The sequence below is a fragment of the Stegostoma tigrinum genome, chromosome 4, assembly GCF_030684315.1.
Source record: "Stegostoma tigrinum isolate sSteTig4 chromosome 4, sSteTig4.hap1, whole genome shotgun sequence".
Taxonomy (NCBI): Eukaryota; Metazoa; Chordata; class Chondrichthyes; order Orectolobiformes; family Stegostomatidae; genus Stegostoma; species Stegostoma tigrinum.
The window spans coordinates 98066260-98089407 of record NC_081357.1 but is presented as its reverse complement, the minus strand read 5'-3'; the positions used below and the strand labels follow the sequence as shown (position 1 = coordinate 98089407).

The following is a 23148-nucleotide window of genomic DNA, read 5'->3' as shown; positions in this document are numbered from 1 at the left end:
TTTGAGCCTATGTGACTCAGATTCTGATTCCTCAGCCAACATAAACAGTCCATTTTTATCTTCTAAATTTCAAGGAATAAAACATTATATTAAGTAATCTTTCCTTGTAATTTAACCCTTGGCACGCAGGTATTCTTTGAAACTAAATTGCACTTCCTCCAAGGCCGCCTTATCATCGTTAAGGTGAAGTACCAAGAAATGCTTGCGATACTCCTGAAGTGGTGTAACCTGGGCTTTGCACAACTTCTTCCCCCTTGCAGTCTATGGCTTTTGTATATAGGCTGTCCTTCAAATAACATTTTTGATTTTTGTTAATTGTACTCCTTGAAGACAATATAATGATTTATCTATTTTCATTCAAGAACTTTTGAACCTTCAGTGTATTTCTTGCCATCCTGTTTAGGAGTCATCATCTACCTTTTTGCATATTCATGTTGGCTGTCTTTGAGCTGAAAAGCTTTCCGTAGTTTTTCAGGGTAGTGATTTCCCATCAACAGATGGGCTGATTGGTCTGTAATTCCTGGGTTTTCTTCTTGTGTTTCTTATATAACTCAGGGACATGATTAATTTCCCAATCTAAAAAAATGCTCCCCAAATGTGCTTTGAAAAATTACAGATCAGATATCTGCAATGTTCTCACCTACTCCATTAAAACTCTGAGGTGATTTTCCGGTCATGGATAATTGTTAACTCTTTAGTGTTATTATTTTCATTATGTTATTTTGCTTATTATAATTTTAGTGTAACTCTGTCCATAACTTGAGTTTTCTTGTGATTTTCAGCATACTGACCCACCCTCTAATGTCAGTTCTGATGCTAGGTAATTTTCAACATGTCCACCATTTCCTTATTTTCATTGACAGTATAGTCATCATAAATTTCAAGGACACCATGTTGCTTTTGACCACCTTATGTCTCCTTAAATAACTCTGAAAACAGTAAAAATTTTTTAAAAGTGTGACACAGCCTTGCTCATTCCGGCTAGACACTGTCTAGGAAATGCCGCATGACCTCCTACCTTTACTGTTCCTCCCCTAGATGCTACTATTCATCTTTGAGGCAGGTCAAAAATGGCAGAATCTGACACTATCCCCATTGCGTCCCCAGGCCCAGATACCAACTACTGATTCCTGCTTGTGCCTTGCACCTTGTTTGGGAATGGATGACCTTTTTTTGAGGACTAATCCTCGGGAATGACACTCCTCATCCACACTTCCTCCATTGTCAGAAGCACTGCAGCTGGTCATGATGTCCCAAACAACCCCCAGGCTCAACAGAGAACAGCCTCAGCCCAGGTCTGGCACTTGCTATCTTTAACAGCAATAGAATTGATGCCTTACAACCATCTGGCCACCATAAGCTGCAATCCTCATCCACCCCCACCTGTCCCCCTCAGACTAAAATTGGGGCCACCTACCAAACCCACCCACCCTGATTGGGTCTATATCAAATAACATTTTGCATGTTCTATTAGGAATTTCTGGATTGTTTTCAGTAGTCAACTGGAGGTAGTTGCTTACTATGGTAGATTCCTGGTCTGGCTCACTACACACTTTGCAGGACTGGTACACTACAGACTCAGTGGTAGAGAAACTGTGGCTGTAGTGGAAACTGCAGTCACAGAAACACAGAGAGAGAGCCTGAGGTCACAGACCAGACAGACAGAAATACTCGGGCGACCAGGAAGGGAAATATTGAGTTGACAAAGGGAGGAGGCTGTGAGCTAAAGGAAATGCGCTCTGTCTTTTCTGGTGGGAATCAAATATAGTGCAGATAAATCCAGTCAGTGTAACGGCTGCTTGAGAGTAGGTGCTAGCCCCATTCTTAAACTGTTGACCCAAGGAATCAGGATGATTTTTTTTTTGTGTCCAGGATCACTTCACTTCATCCGATGAATATGAGGACCCTGAGATTCTGTACAGCGCCATCAGCAGCCATGAGCAAACAATAGTCATCTGTCATGAAGGAGATCCACGATGGCGCCAGTCCATCCTGTCAAACGCAGAGGCTTTACTTGCACTCCGACACGTAGTCGATGATGGAGTTGATGAATACAAGATAATTATGCTCCATCGTCGTTATATCAGCTTTAAAGTAGTGAAGGTAGTCACTGTTAACATACTTTTCATTCAGATGTACCATAAAGGCTAGGGTTCTTTTCTATGGAAAAGAGGAAGGACGGTAGTGAACTAATTGATATCGATCTGGATAAGTGGGATGTGGGTGTTGCTGGCTGGTACGCATTTGTTACCCATCCATAGTTGCCCTTGAGTAGGTGGTGGTGAGCTGTCTTCTTAAACCACTGCAGTCCATCTACTGTGACTTGACCCAAAATGCTATGGGGGGGTGGTACATTCCAGGATCTTGGCCCAGTGACAGTGAAGGATGATGAGTGGCTTGGAGAGGAACTTAAAAGTAGTGGTGTTTGCATATATCTGCTGCCCTCGTCCTTCCAGATAGAAGTAGCTACTGAGCATCAGTGATGGAAGGAGTGGATGCTTGCCTCTGAGCAATAAGAGTGTAGATTTAAGCCCCACTTCAGAAACATGACCCCACAATCCAGTGTAACATTGCAATGCAGTGAGGAGTGAGTTCTGCATGTTGGAGATGCCATCTTTCAGACAAACCTTTAACCTGAGGGCCATTCTGCACTCTTAGGTGGATGTGATGGATTCTAACGCACAAATTTGAAGTGTAAGTGAGCTTTTCAGGCCAGTATTTATCTTTCAAACAATGCCACAGAAATAAATCTAACCATCGGACCATTATCACATTGTTATCTCTGGGAATTTGCTGTCTGTTAATTGTCACATTTCCAACCTTGCAGTAGTGGCTACACTTCAGTAGCACTATGAGATGACTTTAAGTAATGAAAGACACAATAGAAATGCATCTTTTTCAGAGATCTTTAAAATTCAGGATGGACATAGAAAACACAGTCTTTTCCAATGTGGAAAAGAAAACAAAGAGCTATAAGTAAAGTTCAACTAATTTACACTGGTGTTTGTGTCTTTGAGGTGAGAAACATCCTGCTTCAGCTAACCTTCTCAAGATGGACTTTTATTTCTTTCTCCCTCTTGTACTTATCTCATTTCTACTGAAATGTTTCTGTGCTGTTTGCCGTAACTAGCCTGTGTGAGAGTTCCACATTCTGTCAGTAAGGAATTTTCATCTGCATTTGCTAATGGATTTATTACTTATTTCATGTTCTATTTATGGTTCATCTTGCCTCCAAGATGAGAGGACTCCTCTTATAGCATATGTTTTATTCATATTCATAGTATGATACAATATTGTACATTTTCTCTGACAATAGGTAAATAAAGAAAGTGTGAAAGGTCTGTGGGCAGGACAGCAACTCGAGCTGGTGTTCCTCCAGAATCGCAACCCGGAGCGAGGCAGCATTCAAAATGCTAAGCAGGCCTTAAGAAACATGATCAATTCCTCATGCGATCAGCCAATTGGCTATCCAATTTATGTCTCACCCCTTACAACATCCTACGCTGGATCACACAAGCAGCTGAAGAATATCTGGGGAGGTCCAATCAGTTTGGAGAATCTCAACATGTGGTTCACTTCCAGGTGGCAGAAGTAATTATTAATCTATCTTGTTTCCCAGTTTCTTGATTCCAATAATTTAAGATTCTCATCTTTGTGTTCAGTTTCCTGTTTGTCTTGCCCTTCCCTATCTCTGTAACCTCCTGCAAGTACATGCTAAAGACTTAAAACAATTTTCTTTGGACTTTTTCATGTAACCATTTATTCACAGACTTCTTCACAGAAAGTGGGAATCAGACTTTCTTGCTAATGCTAATTGGTCCTTAGCTCTCACAGGAGACATTGCACCCTGTGAGGTGACAGCTGAGGTGGTGTTTAAAGCCAGGGTCATCCCAGCCACTGTTTTCCAGTGGGCTCCCAATGTCAGAAAGCGATTGCTGGCAGGCCTCATCTTGGTCTTTCATCTTGGTGTATTGGTATGTTAGCTGATATTGATTTTCTTCACTATTTCACTGGCATAGTTGATCTCTTATTTCTCCACATTCCTACCTTTGTTGCAAATTTCACTAGTGTTTCCAGTCAGTTCTTTGTCGAGTTATTGAGACCAGTATAGGTCAGTAATCAGGCTAGTTTTGGAAATCCCATTAGAGCATAGTTTACTCATGTCACAGGGAAACTCAACTGCCACAGCATAAATCCTGTACATCAACATGTTAATCTCAGAATTACAACATGGTTAAAGTGCAAAAAAAAAGCCCATTTGACCCATTGTTCCACCACCAGCACTCTGAATAAGTAACTCAACTTATGTCGTTGTCTTGCCTTCTCCCCATAACTCTGCACTTCCTTCCTTTACAGATGACAATCTAGTTCCCTTTTCATTGAACCTACCTCCACTACAGTCTCAGGCATTGCATCGCAGACCTTAGCCAACACATTGAAAAAAATGTTCCTCATGTTGCCTTTGCTTCTTTAACCAATAACTTTAAATGTGTATCCTCTTGTTCTTGATCTTTTCATAAATGAGAAATGTTTGTCCAAATCTCCTCGGTCCAGAGTCTTCATGATTTTGAATATCTTTACCCAACCTCCTCTCCAAGAAAATTAGTTCCAAGACAATCTCATCAGATTTTTGAATGACGTGCATGTTTTATGTATCAATCTCCAAAAACATACCATGCCTTACCTATTGTATCTCTGGAGATTTACTGTGAAAGTGAAGAGTTAAACAAAAATTAAGGGATAAAAGTTGGAGGGGTGTTGAAAATAAAAAAAAAAGTTGCTGGAAAGGTTTTGAACTTTACATTGGATGTGAACATAGGAGGTATGGTTAGTAAATTTGAAGATGACAATTGGAAATGAAAATTGATGGTGTAGTGGACAGCAAAGAAGGTTACCTTAGCGTACACAAGGACCTTGATCCGTTGGGTCAAGAAGTGGCAGATGGAATTCAATTTAGATAAATTTCAGGTGCTAAACTGTGGCAGATCAAATCAGGTCAGGACTTAATACACTTAATGGTAAAGCCCTGGGGAGTGTTGCCGAACAAAGAGGCCTCGGAATGCAGGTTCATTGTTTCTTGAAAGTGGAGTCGCACATAGACAGGGTGCTGAAGAAGGCATTTGGTATCTTGCCTTTAGAGGTCAGTGCATTGAGTATAGGAGTTGGAAAGTCATGTTATATGGCTGTACAGGATATTGGTTAGGCCAGTTGTGGAATACTGCGTTCAGTTCTGGTCTCCCTGCTGTAGGAGAGATGTTGTTAAACTTAAAATGGTTCAGAAAAGGTTTACAAGAGTGTTGGAGGATTTGAGCTGTAGGGAGAGGCTGAATAGGCTAGGACTATTTTCCCCGGAGCATTGAAGGCTGAAGGGTAACCTTATAAAAGTTTATAAAATTGTGAGGGGCATGGATAGGGTGAATAGTCAAGGTCTTTTCCCCAGGGTAGGGAGTGCAAAACTAGAGGGCAGATGTTTAAGCTGAGTGGGGAAAGATTTAAAGGGACCTAAGGGGCAACTTTTTCATGCAGAATGTGGTGCGTGTATGGAATGCCTGCCAGAGGAAGTGGTGGAGGCTGGTACAATTACAACATTTAAAAGGCAGCTGGGTGGGTACATGAATAGGAAGGGTTTAGGGAGATATGGGCCAAATGTTGCAAAATTGGACTAGACTTATTTAGGATGTCTGGTTGGCATGGACAAGTTGGACTAGCAGGTCTGTTTCCGTGTTGTACATCTCTAAATTTGTGGATTTTTTTTTAGAACACAACCTTTTAGGTTCAATAAATGTGTACAATCTAAAGGATTTACAGTTGCAAAAGTTGAGAATGTGCAGGGGGTTTGAGTGTCAGGCTGCAGGGACTGTGGCAAGAATGATGCAGTATCAAATTGCTGAGAGAGAAGAATCGTCGTACTGCTACCTATTGTATGGAGGCCAGACAGTCCGTTAACAGCAGAGGGGAACAGAGATGGCGCTGGGATGACATCACTCCAAATGTGTCACAACAGGATGTTGTTTTTTTGGGATCAGGAAGAATGTGCACACATTAGCTTTTTAACAAAATGTTGATGTACAAGATAGGAACTTTGTAGCTATCTTCAGTAGGGCAAAGAATGTTGCCATTAAATGTAGCTGCAAACAGGAGGCAAAAGTGATATTGAACAGGATAAAAATAGATGAAAAAGCAGAAATCCTCAAAGTGGGTAAGAGGTCTAGTTTTTAGTGATCTCGATATGAAGAGTAGAAATTGTGGAGGCTATGGCCAAAATTTTCCAATCTTCTAATGGATATGGGGATTGTACTGAGCAAAGCTGAATTACAAATATTACATTCTGTTCAGGGAGAGCAGGCTAGATTCAGGAACTATGCGCCACTCATTTTAATATTGATAATGGGAAGGTTTTAGAGATGAAACTTTCCAAACAAAATTAACTGGTGTTTGGAGAAGTGTATGAATAGAAGTTAATTTGAATTTGTTAAAGGAATATGATTTTTGACTAATTTGATCAAATTCTTTGATGAAGTAATAGAAAGAATGGAAATGGCTTATGTGGCTGACATACATTTAGGCCATTTTCATCAAAGTCCCACAGTGCATTCTGTTGTTTTTTTTTGATATATAGAAATGATCTGGATGGGTATGGGACAGGTGATACAAAACTCAGATACATAGTGAAGAGTGAGGACAGAACAGACTTCAGGACATAATCTGGTAAAATGGACAGACATGAAGTTTAGAGAATTGTGAAGTGATACATTTTGGAAGGCAGGGTAAGAGAAGCAAATTGAACAAAGTGGGACACTTTTGAAGGGGGTGAAGAACACATGAGATGGCAGTTGAAAATGTTGTCCAAAAAGCATTATTGGTTCCTTGACTTAATTAAAAGAGGAACAGAATATAAAAGTGATGAAATTATGCTTTAACCTTGAAAATAATGCCTTAGGCCTCAGTTGGGATATTGTGGGCACATCTGGCATTACACTTTAGGAAGGATAACCAGGATTTAGAAAGGGTACAGAGACATTTGCTAAAATGGTACAAGGCATGACAGACTTGAGTTATGTGAAAAGGGTGTGAAAGCTGGGAATGTTCCCCTTGGATCAAAGAAGGTTAAGAGGAGATAGTAAAGTAAAAAGTAAATTAACAGAAATAATTTCAAGTACCAGAAGAGTCAGTAATCAGAAGACTCATTTAAAATGACTGGCAATAAATCCAGAGGTGAATGAAGCAATCTGAAATTTGTTGTCTTAGAGAGGGGTGGAAGCAGATTCAGTAGATAAGTTTTAAAAGAGAATTGGATAAATACTTTAAGGGAAAAATGTACAGGGCTGTGGTAAGAGCTGGGTAGCAGGACTAATTGGGTAGCTCTTTCAAAGACCTGCCCTCAGCACAATGAGTCAGCGAACCTCCTTCTGGGCTGTGTGATTTTATAATTGTTAACTGTCAGACTTTTAAAGTTCATGAGCTACATTAACGAAAACATTTTGTCTAAGTATTTATCTTAACCTAATGTCCTTTAATCTCCTGATAATAGAAGCTGAAAATGTTGGATGTTTTACTTGTTCTGTATGAGATAGTAACCTTTATTGACCATTAAAATGACTTCACCTCTTCCTTTACTCATGCTAATGTTCATCCTAATGTCTTTGATTCTGTCTCTGTTTATACTGTTTGTTGCATATTATACTTCTGTTGAGAATGAATTTCAACATTTGTTGAAATACCAGTGTATTTCAATCTAAGCAGCACCTATCAGTTTATGAATTGTGATAACTTCTCTAGAGTGGCTGCAATTGCCTCCATGGAACTAAATGTCCAAGTTTGACATCTAATATTATTGTCTTCGTACCTGTAGATTGCGCAAGGGCTGCACTGGAAGTAACATTGATGATTCAGATCGTGGAGGAGCTTCCTCGGCTAGCAGCAACAACTGCTCTGGGAACACAACTCAGAGCGTTAGCTCCACGCAAACAAGGGCCTGGAGGCCACACGCAGTAACTTCGTTGACTGCTCACCACGCCAGGGGTATATCGATCGGTGATAATGCCGAGATTTTACCACGTTATAATTATTGTTAATTTAGTTCTCCTTCCCTCAGGGTGGAATCTTGTGCTGCTCTTAGGAGAACGAAGCAAGGCAAGCAGAAAAAAAATACTGGACAGGGAGCCAAAAATCAAATTACAAACAGTGGGATTAAAGTTTGAAACTAAGCTCTCAGACCTTTAAAGGGCAGGTTGAGCTTCCTGATGAAAGGCGTGAGAAGCCCCTTTGCTTGCATTTGTGCAAACCGTCACTGTTAACCAACATATTAGATCTCCGTTTGAGTTTTGTCACTTACTAGTTTTCAATGAAATGGTGCTGGTTACCATGCTTTAGGGAGGATTTGAGGCTCCTTGAGATTGTGCAGAGGAGATCTATCAGAAAGTTTCTAAGGACAAGAGATTTAAACTGCAGAGTTAAATTAGAAAAGTTTTGGTGGCTTTCTTTGGAGCAAAGCAGACTTTAGAGGAGATTTAACACATGCACAAAGTCGCTGATTTAGATAAGAAAATGCACACCATTAGCAGATGTGACAAAGACTGGAGGACACAGAAATATGATTTCAGGCAAAAGTACAAGGGAGCTGAGAGAGAAAACATTTTTCTCACAAGTGGTAGTGAGCTGGAAGTCACTGCCCACAAAGTGGCTAGAAGCAGGGCCCAGTAACTAGGGTTCTAGGCCCACTGTAGTCGGGTTGGAAGAATCACTATGGTGACTGGATTGGGCGGACTGCTCAGAAGCAGCACTGGACCCCATGATTTCTGTTCCTGCCCCTGCCTCTGGATGGAAGTGGAATCTATTGTTGGAAATTTGAAAGGAGATTAACTGGTTAGGCACTTGAGGGAAATTAACTTTCAGGACTATAACGTAGAGAAAAGGAATGGAATATATACTGACAGCCGACATGGAGTCATTTAGCTGAATAGCTTTTTTCTTTGTTGTAATGTCTCAGATTGCAAAGGTGCACCACACAGGGGGTTGTTGCTCAGAAGTGAAATGAGCAATCAGTGAAGGAAGGTAAACAAATGGAAGGGAATTAGCAAAACTTGAAACAATTGTTTGACAGCTGGGGAGATGAGGGCATTTCTGGAATAAGAGATAAAGGGGGAACAACGCTGGGGAAGATGGGTTTAAGGGTTTACATAGGTTAAGGGGAGGGAGGTGTAAGCGGGATTTGTGAAGCCTGAAAGAAAATGTCAATGAAGAAATTCTAAAGGAGAACATACAGCAAACTGGGAATTAATATTTTAAAATCAATGATTTCTCAAATATTTTCTGAGCCAGATTATTTCTGGAGAAGTTGTTTTAAAGATTGTTAGTCTTTTGGGAGCTGCTGTCTGTATACATTAGTCTCTCAGCATGTGACGGAATTTGTAGCAGGAGGGTAAAGCACTGCATATGTTGTGAGGTAATTGACTGCTATTTGTGACAGGGCAGATGATACAATTAGACAGATAAAGCAGCTACACTTCATTATGTGAAATGCTAAACTGCCCAGACCCAATTGTTGCATAGAAACATATAAAACATAGAAATTAGGAGCAGAAATAGGCCATTCAGCCGTTTGAGCCTCCTGACCATTCAGTATGATCCTTGCTGATCCTGTATCTTAATGCCAGATCCTCACTTTCTGCCCATTTCCTTGATGCCTTAAAAGAATCATAAAGTTATCTTTTTTCCCCCAAATATATTCAGTGACTTCAACACTGCAAGTCTTCTGTGGTAGAGAATTCCATAGGTTCACTATCCTATTTGAAGAATTGTTTCCTCACTTCAGTCCTAAATGGTTCTACTCAATATCTTGAGACTGTGTGTCCTGGTTCTGGAATCCCCAACCAGGGAAAACATCCTTCCTGCATCTCTTCTGTCCAGCCTTGTTAGAGGTTTATACGTTTCATTCAGATTCTCTTTCATCCTTTGAAACTGTAGTGAATACAGGCCTATTCAATCCAGTCTTTCTTCTTGGGATAATGCTGCATTCCCGGTATCATCCTAATGAACCTCCACTGCAATCCTTCAATGGCATTTCCTTATTTAGGTAGGGAGATCAAAACTGCACATTATACTCAAGGTGTGGTTTCACCAAGGTCCTGTATAATAGAAGTCCCTACTTCTGAACTCAAATCCTCTTGCATTAATGGCCAATATACCATATTCATTCCTAACGGCTTTCTGTGGCTTCCTCTACATTGGGGAAACCAAACGGAGGCTTGGGACTGCTTTGCAGAACACCTCCGCTCGGTTCGCAATAAACAACTGCACCTCCCAGTCGCGAACCATTTTAACTCCCCCTCCCATTCTTTAGATGACATGTCCATCATGGGCCTCCTGCAGTGCCACAATGATGCCACCCGAAGGTTGCAGGAACAGCAACTCATATTCCGCTTGGGAACCCTGCAGCCCAATGGTATCAATGTGGACTTCACCAGCTTCAAAATCTCCCCTTCGCCCACCGCATCCCAAAACCAGCCCAGTTCGTCTCCTCCCCCCAATGCATCACACAACCAGCCCAGCTCATCCCCTCCCCCCACTGCATCACACAACCAGCCCAGCTCATCCCCTCCCCCGACTGCATCCCAAAACCAACCCAGCCTGTCTCTGCCTCCCTAACCTGTTCTTCCTCTCACCCATCCCTTCCTCCCACCTCAAGCCGCACCTCTATCTCCTACCTACTAACCTCATCCCACCTCCTTGATCTGCCCGTCTTCCCTGGAGTGACCTATCCCCTCCCTACCTCCCCACCTATACTCTCTTCTCCACCTATCTTCTTTTCTCTCCATCTTCGGACCGCCTCCCCTTCTCTCTCTATTTATTTCAGAACCCTCACCCCATCCCCCTCTCTGATGAAGGGTCTAGGCCCGAAACGTCAGCTTTTGTGCTCCCGAGATGCTGTTTCGCCTGCTGTGTTCATCCAGCTTCACACTTTATTATCTCTGCTTTCTGTACCTGTCTGTCTAATTTCATTGACTGCTGTATAAAGAACACCCAGATTCCTGAATATATTGATACTTCCCAATATATTGCTATTTTAAATAATACAATTCCTTACTGTTTTTTACACCAGCTTGCATAAGTTAATATCTTTATTAAGGACTTGAGGGTAAGAGATCAACCATTTAGACTGAGAAGAAAAGGAAGTTCTTCTTGCAGAGGGTTGCGAATCTTTGAATCTGTAACCTTCGAGGTTTTTGGATTTTTAGTCTGTAAGTATATTTAAGACAGTAATGAATATTGATTTTGGGCAGACTGGGAATCAAAGAACTGTGGGATTAGGGTTGCAAAGTAAAACTGATGTTCAAGTTTAGTGGTGATGTTATTGAATTGTAGAGCAGACTGAAGTGCTGTCTCCTAAATTCAAATTCCTAAGAATTAGACAATTTTAAAATAAAAGAGGATATATCATGGTCTGGCCATGACAGTGTACTTGCTCTTCCAAAAATATTTGTGATGGGTGAGTGGTAGTCTTTATTATTCCAATACTAATTGTATTACAAAATCATTAGCTAATTACTGCTCAGAGATGGCACTGTCCCTTTAATAGATTGTTATTGTTTAAATTTTAATCAGTTCATCTTCAGGAAATCTACAACTCCAGTCATCCAGTGTAGCAAGAGATGTTTCAAGGAAATATGATAACACTGACAGGAAGCCTCACAGTGGGAGCTTGATCACAGTAACTACAGTCAAGTGCTCTACACTGAGTACTGCAACATTAACAACATAACTGAGTAAAATGTTCAAAAAAATCCAAACAAATAAGTTGATTTTTTTTATAGGTCAACTTAATCCACTTGATATGCATGGATATGCTAATGCTTTTACATAATTGAAATATTCAAGAAAGACCATGTTTTGTTAATTTATCTTTCTCATGATGTAGGTGTCACTGGCAAGTTGGCACCTACTGTCCCTCCCTTTTACCCCTCAAGAAGGGTATGATGGGCCTTCTTAACCACTGAGATGAAGGTGCTCTCCATAGTGCTGATGAACAGTGAACTTCAGCATCATGACTCACTAAATGAAGGAATAGTGAGTATATTTCCAGGACAGGATGGTGTGTGACTTCCACTTGTTGTCATTGTCTTCTAGAGATCGCACATTTGGGAGGAAATTTAAGTGATATATTTTCCAAATTTTCTTAATTTGATACTCAACCATTGCATACTTGCAGTTACCTAGAAGGCAACATCTAAATCTAGGCAGTGCAAAGAATACAAAAAGATCTAATGCATTTAATTTAGTTTTTGTCCAAGCGTATCAGTTGTAAAAGACCCCCGCAGTGGTCAAGAACGCCCTTGACCGTGTCTCCCGCATTTCCCACAACACATCCCTCACATCCCGCCCCCGCCACAACCACCCTAAGAGAATGCCCCTCGTCCTCACATACCACCCCACCAACCTCCGGATACAACGCATCATCCTCCAACACTTCCGCCATCTACAATCCGACCCCACCACCCAAGACATTTTTCCATCCCCACCCTTGTCCTCCTTCTGGAGAGATCACTCTCTCCGTGACTCCCTTGTCTGCTCCACACTCCCCCCAACCCCACCACACCCAGCACCTTCCCCTGCAACCACAGGAAGTGCTACACGCCCCCACACCACCTCCCTCACCCCCATCCCAGGCCCCAAGATGACTTTCCACATTAAGCAGATGTTCACTCACCTGCACATCTGCCAATGCGGTATATTGTATCTATTGTATCCGGTGTGGCACCCTCTACATTGGGGAAACCAAGCAGAGGCTTGGGGATCGCTTTGCAGAACACCTCCACTCGGTTCGCAATAAACAACTGCACCTCCCAATCACGAACCATTTTAACTCTCCCTCCCATTCCTTAGACAACATGCCCATCATGGGCCTCCTGCAGTGCCACAATGATGCCACCTGAAGGTTGCAGGAACAGCACCTCATTTTCCGCTTGGGAACCCTGCAGCCCAATGGTATCAATGTGGACTTCACAAGGTTCAAAATCTCCCCTTTCCCCTCAGCATCCCAAAACCTGCCCAGCTCGTCCCCTCCCCCCAGTGCATCCCAAAACCAGCCCAGCTCGTCCCTGCCTCCCTAACCTGTTCTTCCTTTCACCTATCCCCTCCTCCCACTCCAAGCCACACCTCCATTTCCCACCTACTAACTTCATCCCGCCTCCTTGACCTGTCCGTCCTCCGCGGACTGACCTATCCTCTCCCCACCTATACTCTCCTCTCCATCTATCTTCTCCTGTATCCATCTTCGGTCCACCTCCCCCTCTCTCCCTATTTATTTCAGAACCTCTCCCCCTCCCCCATTTCTGATGAAGGGTCTAGGCCCGAAACGTCAGCTTTTGTGCTCCTATGATGCTGCTTGGCCTGCTGTGTTCATCCAGCTCCACACTTTGTTATCTTACAATCCAATCTGTCATTTTTGCATTGCAGAACGGAGGGACCAGAGGAGCTGTTCAGTGCAAGCTCGTTCATCTCATTCAGTGATCCAGCAACCACCTGCTACAAGTCAGTCAGGGTCATTGCTAGAAACAGAGCAATCACCTTCACAGGTGTCAACATCCGTCCAAGGCTTTGTTCAGAGGTTATCCAACAGCCAACTGTCATTCAGTAATTCAGTTGCTTCTATGTTATCTCAAGTACCTCACCTTTCCACTGCCAGTCAGCTCAGTAGCCAGGGCCATTCATGTACACAGAACAGGCGCAGCATCACCTCCTCCTCGAGCTCTACCCTTAGCCTCTTGTTTGGGAAAAGAAGTTTATCCAGTGGACTTGTGATATCTGGGCTCTCAGCAGCAGAAGAAGGGAACACAACTGACACCCAGTCAACAAGCAGCGTCAACATCGCAATTGGACCATCAGTCAGCCATGGGAGCCAGATGACACGGGTAACACCACAATTCTTCACCTTCACTCTAAAGGGTCTTTGTAAAGCTCATGCCCAGAAGTTATCTTTATTCACCTTTGGGACATGCATGCCCTTGGCAAGGGCAACTGCCTGTTCCTAATTTCCCTTTAAAAAGGTGATGATGGTGAACTATTGGTATTGGTACATCTAGAGTGCTGTTAGGTAGGCTCTGTGATTTTGACTCTGCCAGTGAAAGAATGGCCATATATCTCCAAGTCTGGATGGTGTGTGACTGAGATGGGAATTTGCATTTTGTGGCATTTCCTTGTGCCTGCCCTTTCTTTCCAGGTAGTCCACACTGAGCATTTGGAAGGGACTGTTGAGGAAGCTTTGGTGAGTTGCTGCTGTACGTTTTGCAGCCACAGTGCTGTGGAGAAGGGAGTGAGTTTTCTTTGAGGTTAGTTGGCTATGGAATGTGAGTGGCACTGATCTTGCCAGTTTTTATTGCCAACCCCTAATTGCTTAGAGGGCACTTAGGAGTCAACCAAATCACAGTGGGTCAGGAGTCACATATAGACCAGAAAAAGTAAAGACAGCAGATTTCCTTCTCTAAATGACATTAGTAAACAAAATGGGTTTATAAGACAATCAAAAGTGGTTACATTATTGCAATTAAACCAACTTTTTATTGCAGATTTTTATTGAATTCAAATTTCACCAATGCCACGAATGAGATTCGAGCCCTTGCCCCCCGAATAGCCTAGAATTCTGGAGTTTGAGTTCAGCGACAATACCACTTTCCCACCATATTTAAGGTGGAGTGCCAATCAAGTAGGTTGCTTTGTCATCAGTTCAAGCCACTCTTTTGTAATAGGGATCATTTTGTTTGGTCTGCAGCCCACAACTGCATCACAGCTCAGGAAGATGCATTGAGTACTTGCAAGGATGGTGGGCAAACTGTCAGTGGCTCAGCTTTCTCCTCTCAGCTGAATGAGGTTGGGGATGGGTGAATGAAATGAGAGAAATGAAAAGTACCACAAAATTAGCTAAGTTGATAAAGCTCAGTGCCAATAATAGTAACAGATTCCTGTAGCTATAATAACAGATCTGTTAGCAAACATAAATCACCTCAAATTGCTGTGAATCAGATTAATGTAGGGAGGAATTATGGCTCTCGTTTTGTGCCTAAGACACTCCTCTTTGCTTCCCCTATCCAAATATTTTACAGTCAATGAAGTACTTTATGAAATGTGATCATTTTTCTAATGTGGGGAAACAGCAATCTACATTGCATTACAGCTCACCTGCTGTGTGTAAATTCAGACACCTGCCAATCCTGATATGATTAGTGTGGCTTTCATGCATATGGAGACAGTGATGGGAAAAACTCAAGTGAGAATAAAAATGTCAGATATATTGCAATCAGGGAAGAGAATCTACATTTACATAGTTGTTTGTGTAATCATCAAACTTGGATATGTGTCTTCCTATCCCCTTTTCTGAAGCACTGATAAATATGGTGAGTAATGGAGGATCCAGTTCAGATCCCTGTGGGACATCACTTATCACATCCTAAAAGGATCAAAAAGGGCTTGTTGATCAAAACCCAACTACCTATTATCAAAAAAATGTACAAAGTAGAAACAGACTACCCAGTCCAGCTCTTCCCCCACCCATCCTACTTCTTCCTATTTCTATTTCCTCATTTGCTTGCCCATCTTCCCCTTTAAGACATCTGTGCTATTTGCCTCAACTACTTGTTTAGACAGTTCCACATATCCAATGATTGTTAAGTAAATAAATTTCTTCTAAATTCCCTGTTGGGTCTTACACTTACAGCCCCTATATTTGCATGACTCCTAGCTTATCTTTGCCTCCTTTATTGAACTTCTATATAGTTTATAACTTGCTGTTTTTAACTTTGATGCTGTTACAGGGGGAGAATAGCCAAACCCCCTGATAGTTAAATTAAAACACAAGATCCAACCTGTTACAACACAGGGGCTCCCTCTAATAATTAGCCCCTGAAACACCCAGAGAAGCTCGCCTTTCCCCTCATAATCTGCTAAAAAGTTGTTCAAATGAAAGACAATCTCTGATCTCCATTTTACAAATAACAAGAAACAATTTATTTATTTAATCCTGAGTGCTAACTGTTCCCTAACAACTAAATTTTAATGTAATGCTATTTGAATAAACACATGTCCCATCTGTAGAAACCTGATTAATAAGAAAACAATTAATTAAAACTTAGTTTCCTCAAACTACCACAGACTCTGACTCTTCTGGAACTCTTTGCCACAAATGCTATTCTACTGCTAAGTCTGCTGTTAGGAGGGTTTCTCTGCAGTTTCATCGGTGAGGTCTTTAACATAAACTTGATAAACATGATACTTTTGATGGGTCTTTTCAGAGAGCTTACAAAGTTTGAGAGAGCCAGGCTTAAACTACTTTTTAGCTGCAGCTGAACGTTGGCTCACTCTTTCGGATGGCAGTTGGCACTCCCCCAATTTTCGAAAATGCCCTCATCTTTCTTCCCATAATGACATAATAGTTTGTCTCATGTAGGATTGGTTTGATGTTGCCAACGTGCTCATATGTAAATTCAGTTGGCTTTCTGTATCTAGGTGCTTGTTTTAAACTAATTGGCCAAATTCAACATCAAAACAAGACTGCTGTTTTGTCTGCCATTAGTAAGGCATTTTTTTTTTGATACACGTATCACTTTTTGAGACTCTATACTGGCAACCTCCAGATTCTGCTCACAAATATACATTTTTAAATTCTCTAAGACCACAACAAACTTACCCCTTCTCGGGACTACACACTTTTCCCCACTATCATTTTTACCAACAAATTCTAGCTTCCTGTCTTCTAATTCACAAATATTTCACAACTTTGCAACAAAGGTGCACTACTATTTTCTGTTTTACTCCTGTTCAGTCCTCCTTCCATATATTGCCTCTAAAAAAAACTTAGCATCAGCACTCTTGTATCTCAGTCATAAAGTTGTAAATTCAAGCCCCATTTCACCAATGCCCATGACATCTTCACTCACTTGCTGTCAACCAACCCAATCCCTGGCAACACTGACCCTAAATGCCTTCAAGTGCTGCCTAATCACACACTCAAGGTAAATTCCCACCTGCACCAAAAGTAACAACAAGGCTATCGACTTTCATCTGTCTTATTATCTGCATCTGTCTAATTTCAGGAGCAAAAATGCCCCCCACCCCACTGATAGGGCAGAAAGAGTCAAGATGCATAGTGGGCTTCCTTACATTTAGTTCATTGCCCATTAGGTGGACAGCATCCTGACAGTGCCTCAGGTAGGTAGCTGGATGTTTTTAAGCTCCTGGACTGGTATCAGAGGCTACCTTTGATTTACTATGCCAGGACTGACTGAGCGAAGGCTTTTCCCCCTTAACTTGACTGAGGCCAACTGACGATCATGATAAGCTTCCTCCCTTTGTATCTGCAAAACAGGTAATAAAAGCCTGTTGCCTCAGACTGAGAGGGTATGAGAAAAAGCAATGCAAGGCAAGGAAGCTCTCAGCATCCAATTAGGCTCAGAGCAAGTGACTGCCATGGTATATTGAGTGAAGAGCACAGATATGTAGCATGGCAAAATCCGTGTGCTGGGTGCACATCTGAGTGCCCAAGTGCTTGAAGGAATGAACAGCACAAATGCTGTGAGGATGTTTATTCTGGCTGGAGAATCTAGAACTGAGGTTCATGGCATCAGAATAAAGAGTGAGTCAATTTGGGCTGAAATGAAGAGCAATTTTGTTGTTCAGAGGACTCTGGATCTTTGGAGTTCTATACCTCAGAGCACTGTTGATTATATTGTAAACTGAGATGGATAGATTTTAAAATACGAAGTGAATTATAGGATCTGGTGACAGTTCAGGCAGGTAGAATTGACGTAGATGATTAGCTATATTGAATGAGCGGGCATGAAAGGCCAAGTGGGCGATGCCACTCCTTGCTGTATGCTCTAGTGACTGTTCCCTCTTTAACCATTTCCTGATCATATTGTATCATTGAACAGAATGTTTTGGGTAAAGCACAGGTGGTTTAACCATCACTACACCTCATCTTTGTCATTTTCTTTCTTCTTGTGTCTGGGTCAAAATTTATCTCTCAGCCTTTGTCACTAAATTGATTTTCTGATCATCATGTTGCTGTTTGTATGACCTCGCTGTTCTCAAATTGACTACTGTACTTCCTGTATTACAACAATGATTATGCTCCAGAAGTACAAGTCATAAAAGAATCCATGGCAGTATTCAAAGAAAAGGGAGTTCTTCCCAGTATCTGGCCAATGTTTATCCGTCAAACAACATTGAAAGGAGATTATTTAATTATTTATCTAAGTTGTTGTTTGTGGGGATTTGCTGCAGAGAATTTGGCTGCTGCCTTATCTACATTGCAATTATGACTACATTTCTAAAATACTGCCTTGGCTGTAAGGTGCTTTGAAATTAGGTCATGAAAGCTGCTACATAAGTGCAAGTGCTGCCTTTCTTTTACACTCTGATAATTTGTAACCATTTCAGCTTGTTTTACGCCTGACCTGAGTTACTCTGACAGACTGCTAAGGTGTCTAGATCTTTCTATTTTCGATTCTGACTTGCAGTGTTTTTTTCAGCCTTGGAAAAGGAAGCCAAAAGAGGTGTCAACATTAATTAGATTATCTCAACGTGGCCATGTCTCTGATGCTAAGATCTTGTGAGCATAATGTAATTATCAATACAATTTATCAACCAAGTATTTGCAGAACAACATTCAATTATTGAGGATCTCTTGTGAGATTAGTCAGTCTTTCAACTGTTTCTGATGTCTACCAAATGATTTGGTTAATTCTGTAGGATTTGCAGTTAAGGGAGTTTTTATTGTGCTTTAACAAGATCAATATTTCTACCATGTGTGTTTAACAGACAGCCTGCAGCAGAAGTTTACTGAATGACTCTGATTAAGATGAGAGCTAATTCTGATGCTGGCACTTTTTATAATTTAACAGGCAGCCCTGAAGGCTTGAACACTGCTCATTTATTTCATTGCTTTACAACGTCTGAGCCCAATGTATTTTAATATTTCATGGGTAAGCCCTGACCTCAAAATATGGAATTAAAGGTAAATATTAAATTTACAAGTAAACCACCGGATCTAAAATCACTTCGAAAATATATTTTTGAAAATTATCAAAAATCTGACATTTTCTAATTTGCAGAAATGTTAAAAGACACATCTGCTGGAATAATTCATAATTGACAGTGAATGAATCTGTGGTAGATTGCAGGCTGAAATCTCTGTTTCCTTCTCAAAATGTGTTGATTGTGAAATTTGTTTCCTTTGCGCCTCCCCTATTTTCACTGCAGTTTCGCCTCCAAATGGTGGATTGAGCCTGCACACTTCAGTGTGGATAACAAGGTGTGAAGTTGGATGAACACAGCAGGCCAAGCAGCATCTCAGGAGCACAAAAGCTGACGTTTCAGGCCTAGAGCCTTCATCAGAGAGTGGAATAGGGAGAGGCTTCTGAAATAAATAGGAAGAGAAGGGGAGGCGGACCGAAGATGGATACAAGAGAGTTGCAGCGGGAGAGAGATTCTGTGAGGTTGGTCCGGAGGGAGGAGGGTAACTTCTTCAGTTACTGCGAAGCCTCTTCCAGGAATGCCTAGCCTGAAGAAGTTACCTTCTGGACCAACCCCACAGAATCTCTCTCCCACTGCAACTCTCTTGTATCCATCTTCGGTCCACCTCCCCCTCTCTCCCTATTTATTTCAGAACCGTCTCCCCATGCCCCTCTCTGATGAAGGGTCTAGGCGCGAAATGTCAGCTTTTGTACTCCTGAGATGCTGCTTCGCCTGCTGTGTTCATCCAGCTTCGCACTTTGTTATCTTGGATTCTCCAGCATCTGCAGTCCCCATTATCTCTGATCACACTTCAGTGTGGACACCACTTTGGTGAAGGCGTTAACTCTGTTGAATTTCTAATAGCCAGTCTGTGAAGAGGAAACCAGAAATTAACCTGTTCAGATACATTATGACACACCAATGTAGCTGATGAGTCTTGAATCCACAACTTTGGGCCCAGACATGGGGACACTACCAAAGTATCACAAGTCCCAAAAAAAATTAGCCTGCCCCTTTGTATTGCTAATGCAATTAAGATTGGCACCACTATCATGAGGGTAGGTAGTGATTCTTTAATCACCTGTTCAAACATGTTATGACATTTTTGTAGCAGGTGGGACTTTACCACATATCTTTTCCCCCAGAGGCAGAGACATTACAAGTGAGCCCAATATACCTTTTTAAAGGAAGGTGGAACCAACCCTTGGTATCTCCACACACAATACAGAGGGTTTCCCTCACCATATTCCCAGTTTAGGTAAACTAGCAAACATGTGGACTTAGACTGTCCACAAGAGGTCTGCAGAGAAAAGTTATTCTGTCAGTATTGATTTGCCTTTTTGGAGCTCAAGGCTCTAGCTAACACCTTCTGTGAAATTTGCACTTTCAAGTTACTTTCTGATCGATTTCTACTGGCTATTGCTGTGATTGTGGAATTGGTTGATGCTGTCTGGAATTGTTTAAAGTTGTTCATCTACAGACAGTCATGTTGCAAATGGTAAAGGAAAATGGCCTGACTTTAAAGATTCTGTGCAGGACTGGTGCTTCCAGACATGGATGCAGTAGTACTTGGAAAGTTCAAGGGAATGAGTAGGGATGACAGGCTGCGAGAACAGTGGGGAGGATGAGGTTAGAAGATTTCTCCACTGGAGCCGTATCTTCTCTTTGTTTTCAGGGATCACATTTCGTACCTCAGTGATGAAAATGTTCAGACTGCTGTAGTTTGCTACAATGACGTCACTAATATCTGTTACCTGCTGCAGGTGGGTCCAAAGCAGACTTATGGTAGTGGCAGAGTTGAGCTTGGGCCTGTATGGTACCTGGTGCCATTGGCAGTGTCTGCAAGGTCTACTTAGAACTCATAATGATGAGGGCATCAGCGAAAGCAAGTTGGCAGTGAAGAGTAGCAACCTTTGTTCCAGCGGTGGCACAGTGAAGGGGTCTTGTGTCTGGCCACCAGACCAATTGGTAGAGCACTTAACAAGAGTTGAACACTTCTTTTCCAATTTCTTTATTTTTCTGCCATTATATTCTACGTTTTGGTTTATTTCTATGTTTTAAGATGGCGCTGGAGAGTGACAACACTATTCAACAGTTTTCACGTATTTTATAACAAGGTACATATGACAATAAATAAATAAGCCCTCACAGCTGGGCTAAGACAACGAGGTGGTGCTGGTGCATGCTGAGAACATTGCCGGTTATTGTGAAGGTGACTGTAATCCTGAATTTCTATGTCAGGTTCATGCCAGGCTACACTGGGTAAATTTTGCAACATTCCCCAGCTTGCCATCAGCTGCTACATAAGGGAGAAGCAGCAACAGCAAACGTGGCTTCACAGGGGTCACACCTTTCTCCATGGTGCCTTTGATCACATTCACATAGATTAGGAAGGCCCACTCTGAGATGTACAGCTACCAGAAGGGTTTCTATTCTTTCAACATCCAGCTGTTGTGTGCCATCAACAAAGTCTTACATAGGTCAAATCCCAGTATTCGATCAGTATTCAAAGCTTTCATTCTATGGCAGTTCTCTATTTCATCTGTATTTGAGCCACACACTGGAGGGTGGGCAACACATGCTATCTTTAGACTACATGGTGCTTCATGACACAAACATGGGCTATGCACATGTTATACTGCCTCACGAAAATAGGATGGTTAAAAAAAAATGCTTCCACTGACTAGACAGAACTCTTCAATCCTCAGTCAAGGTTCATGATGATCTGCTGCATAGAACATAAATTGACTTTCACCAGGGCTCAGGTCCAGGTATCAGATACTCAACTGAGGAAGAGAAGGTAGAAATTAGGAGGGAACCAACGCAGACCATCACTGGCTAAACTGTTTATGATTGACTCACCCAACTATGATATCTGTAAATGCAACCATAATTCCTCATTCACCAAAAGTACCACACCTTGTTTTCCCTCTGGCCCTGACTATTTCAGTGTTTGTTTTGAAATAAACTCTTCAAACCAAGTTTATAAATCAAACCATGCATACTTACTTCAAATGTTAATTGACACCCGTATGGATTTTCTTAGTGCCTGCCTTCAGGTTATCGTTGCTTATTTGTGTTGGTACAAAGTGCCAACCCTAGTGGGCGTGTAATATGGCAATGGAAGGCAGCTGACCTTCAGGAAAAAAACACTACAGATGGCCACAGAGGAACATCTTGATCAACTGTGGCATTCGATAGCCCAGATGACTGCAATATCAGGCCGTGAGCAATAGCTGTCTGACTGATGGGTAATAGCAAAGGAAAGACAAAAGCGAGGGTGATGGCAGAGTAATAATGTTCTTGGACCAGTAACCCAGAGACATATGCTAAATAACAACAACTTTACACTAGTAAATGGTGGAGATGGCTTGGGCAAAATCAACACAGTTTCAAAATAAACTAACGTGACAGAGAGTAGAGAAACAGTCAGGAGGCCTACTTCAGGTACGGTAGGTATTGGCAAAACAATAAGTATTGATTAAACTAGAAGTGAGAAATATTAAGCAGGTGAATAAAGCCTCTGCTGATGGATAGTCTACAGTGAATGGTCCGAATATGAGTTATGTTTTCAAATGCACCGAACATAAGGAATAAATTGAGCTACAAGCATAAATTCAAATTAGAAGTGACCATATAGTAGCCATTACTGAGACATGGCTAGAGGATTGTTGGGACTGGGAACTAAATTTACCAGGTTATATGGTTTACAGGATGGACAAGGAAACTGGCAGGGTAAGTGGAGTATCCTGATTGATTAGAATAAAAATTACTGAAATGGTGACGGAGAATGTAATGAGGGAAAAGCATTCAGTGGAGTCTGTATGGGTGGAAATGAGGAACAGTGAAGGATCTAAAATTGTACTAGATGTTGTGTACAGACCCCCGGTAGCAACTCTGATGTGCTAGAATGTATAAATGCAGAAGTTAGGTAAATGTGTCGCAAAGCAGGAGTAACATTACTGGGGGATTTTAAACTTTACACAGATTGGGAGACATGATATGGAGGTGCTTATGTTGGATTGGGGTGGACAAGGTCAGAAGGCACATGACACCAGGTTATAGTGCAACAGGTTTATTTGAAAACACAAGCTTTCAGAGCCTCACCCCTTCTTCAGATGTTAGTGATTGGGATTGGGAGAG

General features: G+C 41.7%; 1 protein-coding gene across 1 annotated transcript in view; it reads left to right on the top strand.

The window, feature by feature from the left end:
• LOC125452477 (pecanex-like protein 1) overlaps positions 1-23148 on the top strand; it is a 244466-nt gene that overhangs the window by 205130 nt on the left and 16188 nt on the right. The window contains exons 30-33 of the mRNA XM_048530940.2: positions 1873-2103; positions 3317-3591; positions 7853-8022; positions 13456-13910. Coding sequence (XP_048386897.1) covers positions 1873-2103; positions 3317-3591; positions 7853-8022; positions 13456-13910 — 1131 coding nt within the window. The remainder of the gene's footprint in view (positions 1-1872; positions 2104-3316; positions 3592-7852; positions 8023-13455; positions 13911-23148) is intronic.